The sequence below is a fragment of the Ylistrum balloti genome, unplaced genomic scaffold (assembly GCF_031769215.1).
Source record: "Ylistrum balloti isolate Yb309-2 unplaced genomic scaffold, AGI_CSIRO_Ybal_v1 Utg370378, whole genome shotgun sequence".
In the NCBI taxonomy this organism is placed as follows: Eukaryota; Metazoa; Mollusca; class Bivalvia; order Pectinida; family Pectinidae; genus Ylistrum; species Ylistrum balloti.
In genome coordinates this window covers 252355-267458 of record NW_026782264.1, presented here as the reverse complement: position 1 = coordinate 267458, position 15104 = coordinate 252355, and the positions used below count along the sequence as shown (strand labels likewise).

At 39.8% G+C, this 15104-nt stretch overlaps 1 protein-coding gene across 1 annotated transcript; it reads left to right on the top strand.

Annotated features, from left to right (window-relative positions):
* Positions 1-269: 269 nt before the first annotated feature.
* LOC132554101 (ester hydrolase C11orf54 homolog) lies at positions 270-14740 on the top strand. Its single transcript, XM_060218400.1, has 9 exons — positions 270-380; positions 1779-1877; positions 5416-5489; positions 5599-5700; positions 6788-6865; positions 7295-7381; positions 8289-8438; positions 11149-11262; positions 13732-14740. The coding sequence occupies exons 1-9, from the start codon at positions 314-316 to the stop codon at positions 13900-13902; spliced, it is 942 nt and encodes a 313-aa protein (XP_060074383.1). The 5' UTR covers positions 270-313; the 3' UTR covers positions 13903-14740.
* Positions 14741-15104: the final 364 nt, after the last annotated feature.

Genomic DNA, 15104 nt, shown 5'->3' with positions numbered 1-15104 from the left:
AAACAAAAACAAAACACAAAATAATCTTCTGTGCCTTAAAACTAATCGACAAGTTCCCATCTAACAATTGTAGGCTCCGAGGCTGATTTGGTGTTCGATTTTCTTTCCCACCGACTTCGTGTTTGCTATTTACTCATTGACAACATACTTGAAATGGATTTCATAATGTTGGAGTACCCAAGAGACCAGCCATTGTTCGCATTACTGGTCTAGTTTCTACACGTCCCCGTAAACATCCGGTGAGTGTTATCGGAATATGTAGGTCAACACCGCTAAGTGATAAAGCTAAGCTTCAAAGTAGAACACATTCAACATGGCAGCGTCACCGCCGGTGCAGAAGGCTTCCACACATGTGCCATCACTCGATGAAGTTGCTGATGGTAAGTTTTGTGCATGCAACGAGTAATCGTAATGATTTGTGTTGGCTGTCTGTACTGGTGATTGTACCGGAACTAGTTTCAATAGGACGTTTTAATGGGGGTCGTCTCAAAGGTTTTCACAGTGTGCTGCACATATACGAATCAACCTGATTTTGTGACTTAGTTGGAAACTGAGTTGAATCTTAGATATAAGACATGTATATTGCTGCAATACCTGGAGATTAAAGTTTCTGGTGGAAATGGTTGTTACAAATGGCATGTCAACACAAGCGTGACTGTTGTAACCAGGCTGTATAACACGGCCTATATAATGTACCTCGCGTTGTCTCAGGTCACTGTGTATGTACAGAAATACTTAGTTATTTGTGTCAAGCAAAGTTGACATTTATTCAAGGTAGAATGTAGTCATGTACTTCGTCAAATAACATAACATATCTTATTTATGCACGTTATTAAGTAAAGAAGGCAATGTATTAAATAACATGTATAACATAGATATATTAATTACTTTAGATATCTTGTAGAAAAAATTAAATCTTATTTTAATAAGAAAGATAATTGGGTAAACTAGATATGCAATTCGTTTACATTATGAACGGGATCTGAATTTGGGATAATAAACCTCTCCAAAGCACTCGGAATGATCCACATACGTGTTAACAAGTCAACCGAAAATGTTTCTTGGCAATATTCACACATATTATGCTGTATAAATATTTACACATTTTATTATGTTCTTAAATGAGCATAAAAATGTAAATATCGATAAGACCATAAGATATATTAATATTAAATGATCATTTTAGAGAATACAGTTTCAGTCTAATTACTTATACCATTGTCGTTTCATCAAGTATCAACAGGTATATTGATGTGACCGACGTGATAAAGGGTTGAGGAGAAAGTAGACACTTTGCCACCCTTCTGTTGATAAACCAAGACAGATGTGACGTACCAACGGGAACATCAGTTTTAAAACATTTCTTGGCGATCTCACGATGTTCTCTTTTTGTATAGGATATATGATTTATCAAAATAGATTTCTAATTTTATTTTATAAAGTACTGGATCGACATTTCTCCATGAAGAAATGACAATTTGTCTTGCTATGTATATTGGCCACAAAAAGAGCATTTACATTAACTGGACACCTAGATATTTAAAAATGTTGTTTTGAAAAAATTGTACCCCACTTATTCTTATATCGATTTGTTAGTGGTGACGCAATCTCGTGCGTTAACATGCAACTTCCAAAATTCTGACCAGTCCAATTCTGACCGCGTCAGATTCCAAAATGAAATTTGAGTCATTTGATGTGTAAGCTTAGGAAAACGCTTTGTTCTGTTAGTTTTCAATCAAAATATAGTCAGATTAATGGTGATTTTATCTTTACAACAGTTCTCTCCGCCGGATTGGGCAAGAACTTTGCTGATGTCAGTGCCAGTGTTGTAGACTGTCCAGACCTCACCAAAAAACCATTCATGCTGGTCTCTGAAGGTATTATTGAATCTCTGATTGGTTATTGAATCGATTTAGAAGTGATACCGAGAGGAAAAAGAAACGCAATAAGCAGAAAGTTAATATTGTAAATTAAATCCTTGACGTACACCCTTGAAACTTGACAAATGTGTGCATTCGGCGTAGATCCCTAAGGTACCGTATTCAAATCACTGATGCATAACTAAACTGCGCACGCAGCTTGTACAAAAGAATAAGAGACAAAAGCACGATATCTCGAACCCAGTATAAAGGATTGGTTCAAAATCTGTGTGTGCGAATCTACAGACATATCCGTCTTGATTTCCCACATTTTAAGCGTAAACAGTTCATCTTAAAAAATGCCACGGCTGTCCGAAGTTGGCAGGGGTCGTGCCATTGCACTTTTTATGCAAGGTACCCGGCAAAATCAGGTCGCTAATCAATTTGGAGTCCATCCATCGAACATTTGCCGTCTCATCCAAAGACTACATGCCACCGGAAGGGTTGCAGACCGTCCCCGAAGCGGTCGCCTTCGTGTGACGACACGTCGGCAGGATAGGGCAATGCGACTTTCGCACCTACGCAATCGCTTTCTGGTGGCCACGGAAACAGCAAGGAACACAACTGGGCGTCATCATGTTCCAATTGATCCAAAGACAGTGCGTACTCGACTGCGTGCCTTCGGTCTAAGACCGCGGCGGCCATATGTTGGACCACAGCTTAATGCGCGGCGACGTGCCATACGAATGCAATGGCTGAATGCACATTCCGTAAGACGCTTCCCAGTGCAACGTTGGAGAAGGGTCCTGTTCTCAGATGAGTCCAGGTTTTCGCTTTACCGGGCAGACGGCCGACGTCGTGTCTACAGACGTACCCACGAGCACTATGCAGATGCTTGCGTGGTAGAGTATGGCCGTTTTGAAGGATGATCGGTCATGGTATGGGGAGGGATTGCGCATGTTATCAAGACTCCTCTGGTCGTTATTGACGGCTGGCCTCCGTACAGCACCGACCTCTCCCCAATAGAACATTTATGGAACAAATTTATGGACAAAAGGATAGGACGTAGGCCGAATCCTCCAATCAACGTCGCTCAGTTGGCGTTGGCGCTGGATGAGGAATGGAATCGTATACCAATGAGGAGGGTTAATGCCCCGATCAATTCAATGCACAAAAGAGTTCGTGCAGTTACTTAAGCTCGCGGGGGGCACACACGATATTGATGGGTCCAGAACGCACTTCATTTTGAGTGGGGTACTCTTGAATCAACGTCAAATTTAAAAGGTTTACTTAACGTACACGAATGAAATTCTCGTAGATGACAGAGTGGTCAACTATCTTCCAGTTACACCATAATTACATAATTGCGTTTCTTTTTCCTCTCAGTATATAAGTTTTAAATGTTCGGGGGAAACTAATTAAAATTGCCGTAATTAATTTCTGTAGATAATGACGGTTGATGATTTCAATGTTCATCTTATAGGATATTAAGCCTACAAGCTTTGAAGATTCTGACTTCACCTGTAGTAGGACGGTGTTCGATCTATGCCGAACCAGTACAAGTATGATCTTTAAAATAGATATATGGTATTCGTGATCACGGAGACACACAACTGTGTGACATGGTGAAGTGTATTAATTATTCATACACCCAAATGTCTTTGTTGTAACCGACTCACAGGAAAACTAAATGTGACCGGTACAGTTATACCCGAGTAAATTTACCTGGTCAATATGTGTTGATGACGTAACTCGATAAATACTGCCTACGTTTAACATTGACCAACAATGGTCACGGAGTCATTGTAATGTATTGGGTGTGGTAATGATATTTTACGTGGTTTGACGTCCTTCCAAAGACAAGGAACACCTGAGGAAAGGGTATCAAGAAAGATACAAAGAATGGAAAATAAAATACAGACAGAGTTGTCTGAAAAGAAAGGCACATACTTAGATCTTAAGTGTTGATATGAGACAACAGGTCTATTCTGGTCTCTCCAATAGCCCGTTGGTAAACGACAAAGAGGAAAACTCCTGGTTCTCTAGGAGCCACACTTTTATCGCACGGTCGTTGACAGCGGAACCATCACCTACCTGAAGCAGGTGTACCACAATAAGTCACCTTCTACCGCGTGCAGTGAGATATAGCGGGATTCTTACCCCGTCTTCGGCACGGTTCTAGCGGAACCATCTCCTACCTGAAGCAGGTGTACCACAATAGGTCACCTTCTATCGCGTGCATTGAGATTCAGCGGGATTCTTACACCGTCTTCGGCACGGTTCTAGCGGAACCATCTCCTACCTGAAGCAGGTGTTCCACAATAAGTCACCTTCTACCGCGTGCAGTGAGATATAGCGGGATTCTTACCCCTTCTTCGGCACGGTTCTAGCGGAACCATCTCCTACCTGAAGCAGGCGTACCACAATAAGTCGCCTTCTACTGTGTGCAGTGAGATACAGGGGTATTCTTACCACGTCTTCTGTACGGTTCTACCGGAACCATCACCTACACGTACCTGAAGCAGGTGTACCACAATAAGTCACCTTCTACCGCGTGCAGTGAGGTACAGCGGTATTCTTACCCCGTCTTCACCTACCTGAAGCAGGTGTACCACGATAAGTCACCTTTTACCGCGTGCAGTAAGATACAGCGGGATTCTTACCCCGTCTTCTGCACGGTTCTAGCGGAACCATCACCTACACGTACCTGAAGCAGGTGTACCACAATAAGTCACCTTCTACCGCGTGCAGTGAGGTACAGTGATATTCTTACCCCGTCTTCTGTACTGTTGGCGTTATAATCATGATTTTTTGCGGACTCGGACAAATCGTATGATAAAGGACAAAGTTCTTTTCATCGTCATCCTCGATTTTTAACGAGTTAGGATCACTTACGGTATGAAATGGTGTCGTCTTAAACACCATGACTAGCGAAGATTGTGCGCTTTGTTTGAGCTGATTTTACATACAATCGAAAGTCGTCCGAATTTCGAGGGTATTATTTCACCGGAGTTCCCGTTTTCAAACATTGTATCATGAAATATGTAAACCGCTAGACCAGTAATGTGCCAGTGATGAAGGTTGAAGGCAAATCTAGTACAAAGGACCAGTCTTTTATATACAAAACAATCAGCATGTGGACGATCGCTCTCCATCAAGTCTTGGTGAAATATGAAGAGGTTCCGAAAGACTCACAATTTAGCAGTTCTTTTTAATACACTTTTAGAGAATAGACACAGTAGAGCCACAGAGTGAATTAAACTGCATCATACAGCTGTTTCGTCCTTCTACGACTCATCAACGATGCTGAGGGCCTGAATTTTGAAGCCATGGAGGCGACCGAGGGGAATTCAAAGTAATGGAAAGAAAAGTCTAGTTCTAGCTGAGGAGGTGAACTAGCCCCACAATGTAATACGTATCGTTACATCAATATATCTGATAAATCTAAAATAACGTCAAGTGTATATTAATTGATTTGAATTGGAAGAAAGATAAATGTTTAATTAACATGAAACAAGAAAGTGGTGGGCTTATTAATGTTTTTAATACATGACAGGACTAGGAGGCAGCCCGAGGCTGGCAGATGTAGGAGGACCAGCTTTTCTCACCCCCACTCCACAGTTAGATAAGGTATGTATTTTTTGAAAGCTTCCCAACATTATTTCCTGAAATCTCTGTGATTTTTGAAACAGAAATCTTGATTTTGTAGTGTTGACATGTCGTTTTTGTTTGATTATAGAAATTCACATTTGCACAAATCGCCAAATTGGCAGAGTTACCTGGAGCTTTTATGATTGGAGCAGGAGCAGGTCCCTGGGAGCACGTGGGATGTAACAGCGAGGTAAGATTAATGACACTGGAGGTGAACCGTGCCTGTTTAATTGACCCAGAATAATCCCCTGTCCTGACTGTGACTTGGATGTTCAGTATCTTTTTATCATAAACCCTGACATGTTTATATGGTGACCGGTCAGATTTAACTGTCATGCTTTCCATTACCATGATGTTTAAATGGTCTCTAGTAATTAACTTAGATCTAATTAGTGTTAACAGTTGTGTGTTTATCTCTTAGCTAGCGTCAGGTTTTCAGTAAAATGTACATGTTTGTTTACATTTGATGTTTGCTGATTTTCCTGTTTACATTTGATGTTTGCTGATGTTCCTGTTTACATTTGATGTTTGCTGATGTTCCTGTTTACATTTGATGTTTGCTGATGTTCCTGTTTACATTTGATGTTTGCTGATGTTCCTGTTTACATTTGATGTTTGCTGATGTTCCTGTTTACATTTGATGTTTGCTGATGTTCCTGTTTACATTTGATGTTTGCTGATGTTCCTGTTTACATTTGATGTTTGCTGATGTTCCTGTTTACATTTGATGTTTGCTGATGTTCCTGTTTACATTTGATGTTTGCTGATGTTCCTGTTTACATTTGATGTTTGCTGATGTTCCTGTTTACATTTGATGTTTGCTGATGTTCCTGTTTACATTTGATGTTTGCTGATGTTCCTGTTTACATTTGATGTTTGCTGATGTTCCTGTTTACATTTGATGTTTGCTGATGTTCCTGTTTACATTTGATGTTTGCTGATGTTCCTGTTTACATTTGATGTTTGCTGATGTTCCTGTTTACATTTGATGTTTGCTGATGTTCCTGTTTACATTTGATGTTTGCTGATGTTCCTGTTTACATTTGATGTTTGCTGATGTTCCTGTTTACATTTGATGTTTGCTGATGTTCCTGTTTACATTTGATGTTTGCTGATGTTCCTGTTTACATTTGATGTTTGCTGATGTTCCTGTTTACATTTGATGTTTGCTGATGTTCCTGTTTACATTTGATGTTTGCTGATGTTCCTGTTTACATTTGATGTTTGCTGATGTTCCTATTTACATTTGATGTTTTCTCTATTTTTTCTATTTACAGATGATGAATAATGTAATATTGGACTGTGATGGAGGTGTAGTAAGAAACAATGCACATATTGCTAAAGTCAACCCAGAGGTAAGATTGAGTAACGACATATGGTCCTACACACCTGTAAGTTATAATGTTCCTTTTGGTACATTTATTGACTAACATGGAGATTAACAATTCTAAACATCTGTACCAGATAGTGATATTAAAGAAAATGGCTAAGATTTCTGACACATTGACATAGTAATAAATATGTACTGAGAATATATATGTACATTTTAATTCTGAATATTTCTTCAAAATGGAGCAGAATTGACAACTGTACACTGTTATCATCTTGTGCATTTTTTACTGGTTGTGTTATAAGATGAAGGTGAGAGTGGAGTCACAGAAACCTCACACTCTAATGTTCTACTGGTTGTGTTAGAAGAACTTCCTTTCTGTCTATTAATAGACCTTATGTATATAATGTTGGTGTTTATCTATACATTAATATCCTTTTGTTCTTTATTTCAGAACGATGGCTGTATCTTAGAAAAACTAACAGTGGCAGAATTCAATTTGATGGGAAACTTCCTGGTGTCTGAAGGGAAATGCTGTAAAGTAGGATATATTACTGTCTCTATAATACATGGTGGTCAGTGGGCAGACGTGTGCTCTTGATGGTCAGTATTACCGCTCAAAGTCAGACATGTGAACTAGATGGTCAGTATTATCCCTCAAAGTCAGACATGTGCTCTTGATGGTCAGTATTATCCCTCAAAGTCAGACATGTGCTCTTGATGGTCAGTGTTATCCCTCAAAGTCAGATGTGTCGGTATTACCTCTCAAAGTCAGACATACGCACGTAATGGTCAGTATTACCCCTCAAAGTGAGAAATGTGAACTTGATGGTCAGTATTATCCCTCAAAGTCAGACATGTCAGTATTACCTCTCAAAGTCAGACATGTGCACTTGATGGTCAGTATTATCCTTCAAAGTCAGATATGTCAGTAATACCCCCTCAAAGTCAGACATGTGCTCTTGATGGTCAGTACTTCCCTTCAAAGTCAGACATGTGAACTTGATGGTCAGTATTACTGCTCAAAGTCAGACATGTGCTCCTGCGTAACTTGGCATGAGTGGCATGGTTACGTCAGCGAATGCAATACACAATGTCTGTATACAAAGTTGAGAGATTCATTATATGGTAATCTGGAAAATTCAAGATTGAAAAAGTTGGTACTTTTGTTAGGTTTTCTGAGGAAATTCAGATTGCATATGTATCAATACTCATCAGAATGTGAGTAGACAGTTACATAGGATAGCGGAGGTAACGTGGGGTAAAATGGCTTGATGATATGCGTTTGTCCTAACCCACAAAAAACGTTCTAAATGAAATTTTTTTTTTATTAAAGACCAGGAATATAGCATTAATATACAAATTGTTGTAACTGCTTGCTTGCTTTTGCTGTAGAAAACACATATTACATTGTTATACAATATTAAACTTTTAAATGTTCCCTTCAGGTACTAGAGGTGAAGGCCGGAAAGAGGACGGGAGAGGAAAACTTTGTGTCTTGTATGCGGAAGACCTTACAGAGTTTTTATCAAGAGAAAATCGTGGCACTAGGTGGAGTGTTCCTTATAGAGAAGGGTAAAGCCAAACTCCACATAATGGTTAGTATAGACTGGTGGTTCCTTATAGAGAAGGGTAAAGCCTCCACATAATGGTTAGTATAGACTGGTGGTTCCTTATAGAGAAGGATAAAACCAATCTCCACATAATGGTTAGTATAGACAGGTGGTTCCTTATAGAGAAGGGTAAAACCTCCACATAATGGTTAGTATAGACAGGTGGTTCCTTATAGAGAAGGGTAAAGCCTCCACATAATGGTTAGTATAGACTGGTGGTTCCTTATAGAGAAGGATAAAACCTCCACATAATGGTTAGTATAGACAGGTGGTTCCTTATAGAGAAGGATAAAACCAATCTCCACATAATGGTTAGTATAGACAGGTGGTTCCTTATAGAGAAGGATAAAACCAATCTCCACATAATGGTTAGTATAGACAGGTGGTTCCTTATAGAGAAGGGTAAAGTCACCATCCACATAATGGTTAGTATAGACTGGTGGTTCCTTATAGAGAATGATAAAACCAATCTCCACATAATGGTTAGTATAGACAGGTGGTTCCTTATAGAGAAGGGTAAAACCTCCACATAATGGTTAGTATAGACAGGTGGTTCCTTATAGAGAAGGGTAAAGTCAACCTCCACATAATGGTTAGTATAGACAGGTGGTTCCTTATAGAGAAGGGTAAAGTCAACCTCCACATAATGGTTAGTATAGACAGGTGGTTCCTTATAGAGAAGGGTAAAACCAATCTCCACATAATGGTTAGTATAGACAGGTGGTTCCTTATAGAGAAGGGTAAAGCCTCCACATAATGGTTAGTATAGACAGGTGGTTCCTTATAGAGAAGGGTAAAGCCTCCACATAATGGTTAGTATAGACAGGTAGTTCCTTATAGAGAAGGGTAAAGTCTCCACATAATGGTTAGTATAGACAGGTGGTTCCTTATAGAGAAGGGTAAAGCCTCCACATAATGGTTAGTATAGATAACCTCCACATAATGGTTAGTATAGACAGGTGGTTCCTTATAGAGAAGGGTAAAGCCAATCCTAATGGTTAGTATAGACCCTTATAGAGAAGGGTAAAGCACATAATGGTTAGTATAGACAGGTGGTTCCTTATAGAGAAGGGTAAAGCCTCCACATAATGGTTAGTATAGACCACATAATGGTTAGTATAGACAGGTGGTTCCTTATAGAGAAGGGTAAAGAATGGTCCACATAATGGTGGTTCCTTATAATGGTTAGAACAGATGGTTCCTTAAGAAAGGGTAAAGCCTCCACATAATGGTTAGTATAGACAGGTGGTTCCTTATAGAGAAGGGTAAAGCCTCCACATAATGGTTAGTATAGACAGGTGGTTCCTTATAGAGAAGGGTAAAGCCTCCACATAATGGTTAGTATAGACAGATGGTTCCTTATAGAGAAGGGTAAAGCCTCCACATAATGGTTAGTATAGACAGGTAGTTCCTTATAGAGAAGGATAAAGCCTCCACATAATGGTTAGTATAGACAGGTGGTTCCTTATAGAGAAGGGTAAAGCCTCCACATAATGGTTAGTATAGACAGGTGGTTCCTTATAGAGAAGGGTAAAGCCTCCACATAATGGTTAGTATAGACAGGTGGTTCCTTATAGAGAAGGGTAAAGCCTCCACATAATGGTTAGTATAGACAGGTGGTTCCTTATAGAGAAGGGTAAAGCCTCCACATAATGGTTAGTATAGACAGGTGGTTCCTTATAGAGAAGGATAAAGCATCCACATAATGGAGAGTATAGACAGGTAATTCCTTATAGAGAAGTTTAAAACCTCCACATAATGGTTAGTATAGACAGGTGGTTCCTTATAGAGAAGGGTAAAGTTAACCTCCACATAATGGTTAGTATAGACAGATGGTTCCTTATAGAGAAGGGTGAAGTTAACCTCCACATAATGGTTAGTATAGACAGGTGGTTCCTTATAGAGAAGGGTAAAGCCTCTACATAATGGTTAGTATAGACAGATGGTTCCTTATAGAGAAGGGTAAAGCCTCCACATAATGGTTAGTATAGACAGATGGTTCCTTATAGAGAAGGGTAAAGCCTCCACATAATGGTTAGTATAGACAGGTAGTTCCTTATAGAGAAGGGTAAAGTTAACCTCCACATAATGGTTAGTATAGACAGATGGTTCCTTATAGAGAAGGGTAAAGCCTCTACATAATGGTTAGTATAGACAGGTGGTTCCTTATAGAGAAGGGTAAAGTTAACCTCCACATAATGGTTAGTATAGACAGGTGGTTCCTTATAGAGAAGGGTAAAGCCTCCACATAATGGTTAGTATAGACAGGTGGTTCCTTATAGAGAAGGATAAAACCAATCTCCACATAATGGTTAGTATAGACAGATGGTTCCTTATAGAGAAGGGTAAAGCCTCCACATAATGGTTAGTATAGACAGATGGTTCCTTATAGAGAAGGGTGAAGTCTCCACATAATGGTTAGTATAGACAGGTGGTTCCTTATAGAGAAGGGTAAAGCCTCTACATAATGGTTAGTATAGACTGGTGGTTCCTTATAGAGAAGGGTAAAGGCACCAATGATAGTACACCTATTGTAATTGAACATTACTAAGGGGAGGTAATGTAACATCATTAATAGACCATACAGGCTAAAATGAGTTAATTTTAGTTGATGAATTCTGTATTATAAGATGAAAAAATCAACTTTAAAACATTTAAAAGGTTTTATATAAACATTTCATTCCACTTTCCACAGCCAGATTTTTCAAAAGAACCGCTGACAACTCCGAAGCAGGTGGGGGACTGGCTGAATTTCTACGACATGTCGGCACCCCTTGTTTGTGTTGGAGAGCTTGTGTCACATGATCCGGTAGGTAGAAAGTTTTTACTGCATGCTCTGTTCCTGACTTTAACATTGAAGGTTGATAGGAGTCTGGTTACTATAACAATGTGTAAATTATATTGTATAAGTCATCCCCAATGTTTCCATTGTGTAACAGAGCCATGACAGGAAATATACATGTTTCCTTATATTACCAAGTGAGCTTACTCTCCTGGTTCAAATCATCATCATTATCAATAGATACTGTTTTGACATTTTTTAATGTTAATTTCGTGATACATTCATAAGTAAAGAATGTTAAATTATTTCACTATCATCGGGTTCAGATAGGGAGATCTCACAGTTTGCCGACTATTTAATCTTTCTCTAAGGCTTAGCCCCAAAAACCACCCAAACAGAGATGACTTTTTGTCATTATCTCAATTACTAGCAATATTTGTGTGACATGATAGTAATGGATAGGGGATCCCCCGTCATAAAACCAAAGGTTAGTATGTACATGGATACACCTGTCTAGGGATTGTAGGGCCTATGTAGGTACCACACACCTGTCTAAGGATTGTAGGACCCATAAAGGTAACACACACCTGTCTAAGGATCGTAGGACCTATAAAGGTACCACACACCTGTCTAGGGATTGTAGGACCTATAAAGGTAACACACACCTGTCTAGGGATTGTAGGACCCATAAAGGTACCACACACCTGACTAAGGATCGTAGGACCTATATAAGTACCACACACCTGTCTAAGGATTGTAGGGCCTATGTAGGTACCACACACCTGTCTAGGGATTGTAGGACCCATAAAGGTACCACACACCTGTCTAAGGATTGTAGGGCCTATGTAGGTACCACACACCTGTCTAGGGATTGTAGGGCCTATAAAGGTACCACACACCTGTCTAAGGATTGTAGGACCTATATAAGTACCACACACCTGTCTAGGGATTGTAGGACCTATATAAGTACCACACACCTGTCTAAGGATTGTAGGGCCTATATAGGTACCACACACCTGTCTAGGGATTGTAGGACCTATATAAGTACCACACACCTGTCTAAGGATTGTAGGGCCTATGTAGGTACCACACACCTGTCTAGGGATTGTAGGACCTATAAAGGTACCACACACCTGTCTAGGGATTGTAGGACCTATATAAGTACCACACACCTGTCTAGGGATTGTAGGACCTATATAAGTACCACACACCTGTCTAGGGATTGTAGGACCTATGTAGGTACCACACACCTGTCTAAGGATTGTAGGACCTATATAAGTACCACACACCTGTCTAGGGATTGTAGGACCTATATAAGTACCACACACCTGTCTAAGGATTGTAGGGCCTATATAGGTACCACACACCTGTCTAGGGATTGTAGGACCTATAAAGGTACCACACACCTGTCTAGGGATTGTAGGACCTATATAAGTACCACACACCTGTCTAGGGATTGTAGGACCTATATAAGTACCACACACCTGTCTAAGGATTGTAGGGCCTATGTAGGTACCACACACCTGTCTAGGGATTGTAGGACCTATAAAGGTACCACACACCTGTCTAGGGATTGTAGGACCTTTGTAGGTACCACACACCTGTCTAAGGATTGTAGGACCTATATAAGTACCACACACCTGTCTAGGGATTGTAGGACCTATATAAGTACCACACACCTGTCTAAGGATTGGAGGACCTATATAAGTACCACACACCTGTCTAGGGATTGTAGGACCCATAAAGGTACCACACACCTGTCTAGGTATTGTAGGACCTATTATGGTACCACACACCTGTCTAGGGATTGTAGGACCTATTATGGTACCACACACCTGTCTAGGGATTGTAGGACCTATATAAGTACCACACACCTGTCTAAGGATTGTAGGACCCATAAAGGTACCACACACCTGTCTAGGGATTGTAGGACCCATAAAGGTACCACACACCTGTCTAAGGATTGTAGGACCTATAAAGGTACCACACACCTGTCTAAGGATTGTAGGACCTATAAAGGTACCACACACCTGTCTAAGGATTGTAGGACCTATAAAGGTACCACACACCTGTCTAATGATTGTAGGACCTATAAAGGTACCACACACCTGTCTAAGGATTGTAGGACCTATAAAGGTACCACACACCTGTCTAGGGATTGTAGGACCTATATAAGTACCACACACCTGTCTAGGGATTGTAGGACCCATAAAGGTACCACACACCTGTCTAAGGATTGTAGGACCTATAAAGGTACCACACACCTGTCTAAGGATTGTAGGACCTATAAAGGTACCACACACCTGTCTAAGGATTGTAGGACCTATAAAGGTACCACACACCTGTCTAAGGATTGTAGGACCTATAAAGGTACCACACACCTGTCTAAGGATTGTAGGACCCATAAAGGTACCACACACCTGTCTAGGGATTGTAGGACCTTTGTAACTATCAATTTCGACATGTAGGTTCGCATGATTTCTATTTGTAATCCAGGGCATGGATCTCCGGGTGGAACATTTCCACTGCTTCAGTGAACATGGAGAGGGAGGACATTACCACTGGGACATCACCCCTGATGATGTACAGTACCGTGGTTACTTCGTCCTGGCTGACTATATCTATAGGGTGGACCAGCCACCTGTGATAACAGACCTCGCTCGTTAGGAGGTTTCATCACCACATTTGATTGTTTCTACACTACGAGTCTGTTAAAGTTATCATTGGTTAGTGAAATTTTCAAATAAAGATTTTAAAAATTGCGAATATGCTGTATCATTTCATATTTATAAATACCAACAGGGTAGGTATATTTTGTTATGACAGGGTAGGTATATTTTGTTGAGACAGGGTAGGTACTTATTTTGAGTGTTCGTTTTCGAGGCCATCTTTTCTTAGTGGTAACAATTTGATCATCTTTGTTAATAAGTGGTACACTTTAACCAATCATACGGGGCCTGATTTCCTTATGTCACTGATTGTCACGCATCTCTGTGGACGTTCCAGATGGGGCCTGGACAAGATGTCCTGCCACAGATAACCAGTTCCTCTTTCCTCAGCTTGTTTATAGAACTGTAACATGTCATACAGACGTGTGTTTTTTAAAGCCATATTGTATCATGTCTGCTGGTGGTTTACATAGTGCTACGACATCGGAAGATACATGACTTTGATAGCAGAGAGAAAATGTAACCTTGATCTCACCCGAACGACAGTTACACAATTATCATGATTTATCAGTAATCACTTCTTTTAATTTAAACATGCTGCAATGTCGAACGGAAAAAATGATTACAATATACAATGTGCAATATAACCTTATTCAACAGTGTTTAACAGTGGCGATTACCCCCACCCCGCCACTAAAACTTAACCAGTGAAAACAGAATGTATCTGTTAAATTGTTTCATGATTAAGTTAAAAGATTGTAATATTTCTGTGTTGTATGTCGGTACATCTATTCTGGAGCCGATTCAGTGATTTATTAATGAAATAAATGATAAAGAAGATGTGAAAAATTTGTTTGTTGTTTAGTTTTAATTACTCCGAAATCTCGTTTCTTATTGATGTTATCATGAAAATGTCGTTATATAACTCTTGTTTCGCATGCTTTTCTCAAACAACAGTTTGTATCATTATACAGAAGTTAAGAATAGATTATCGCTGACCTTTAACCTCTCTTTTTATGCCCCCTTATCTAAAGATCGAGGTCATATTGACTTAGTGCTTTCTGATTGTCTGTCTCTCTGTCTGTTGTCAACTTTGACCTTGGTCATATTTATTTCACCGCAAGAGGTAAGGTTTTCATATTTGGCACGTGTCTTTCGTGTGACAAGATCTTTCGGTGGAACCAACATGTTTTACCATGT

What these genes read in the sequence shown, in the direction of transcription:
- LOC132554101 (XM_060218400.1), top strand. Translation starts at nt 314, where the DNA reads ATGGCAGCGTCACCGCCGGTGCAGAAGGCTTCCACACATGTGCCATCA. An exon ending in CTGAAGGGAAATGCTGTAAA is followed by an intron (nt 7,382 to 8,288) that starts GTAGGATATATT and finishes TGTTCCCTTCAG; the next exon opens with GTACTAGAGGTGAAGGCCGG. An exon ending in AGCTTGTGTCACATGATCCG is followed by an intron (nt 11,263 to 13,731) that starts GTAGGTAGAAAG and finishes TTTGTAATCCAG; the next exon opens with GGCATGGATCTCCGGGTGGA.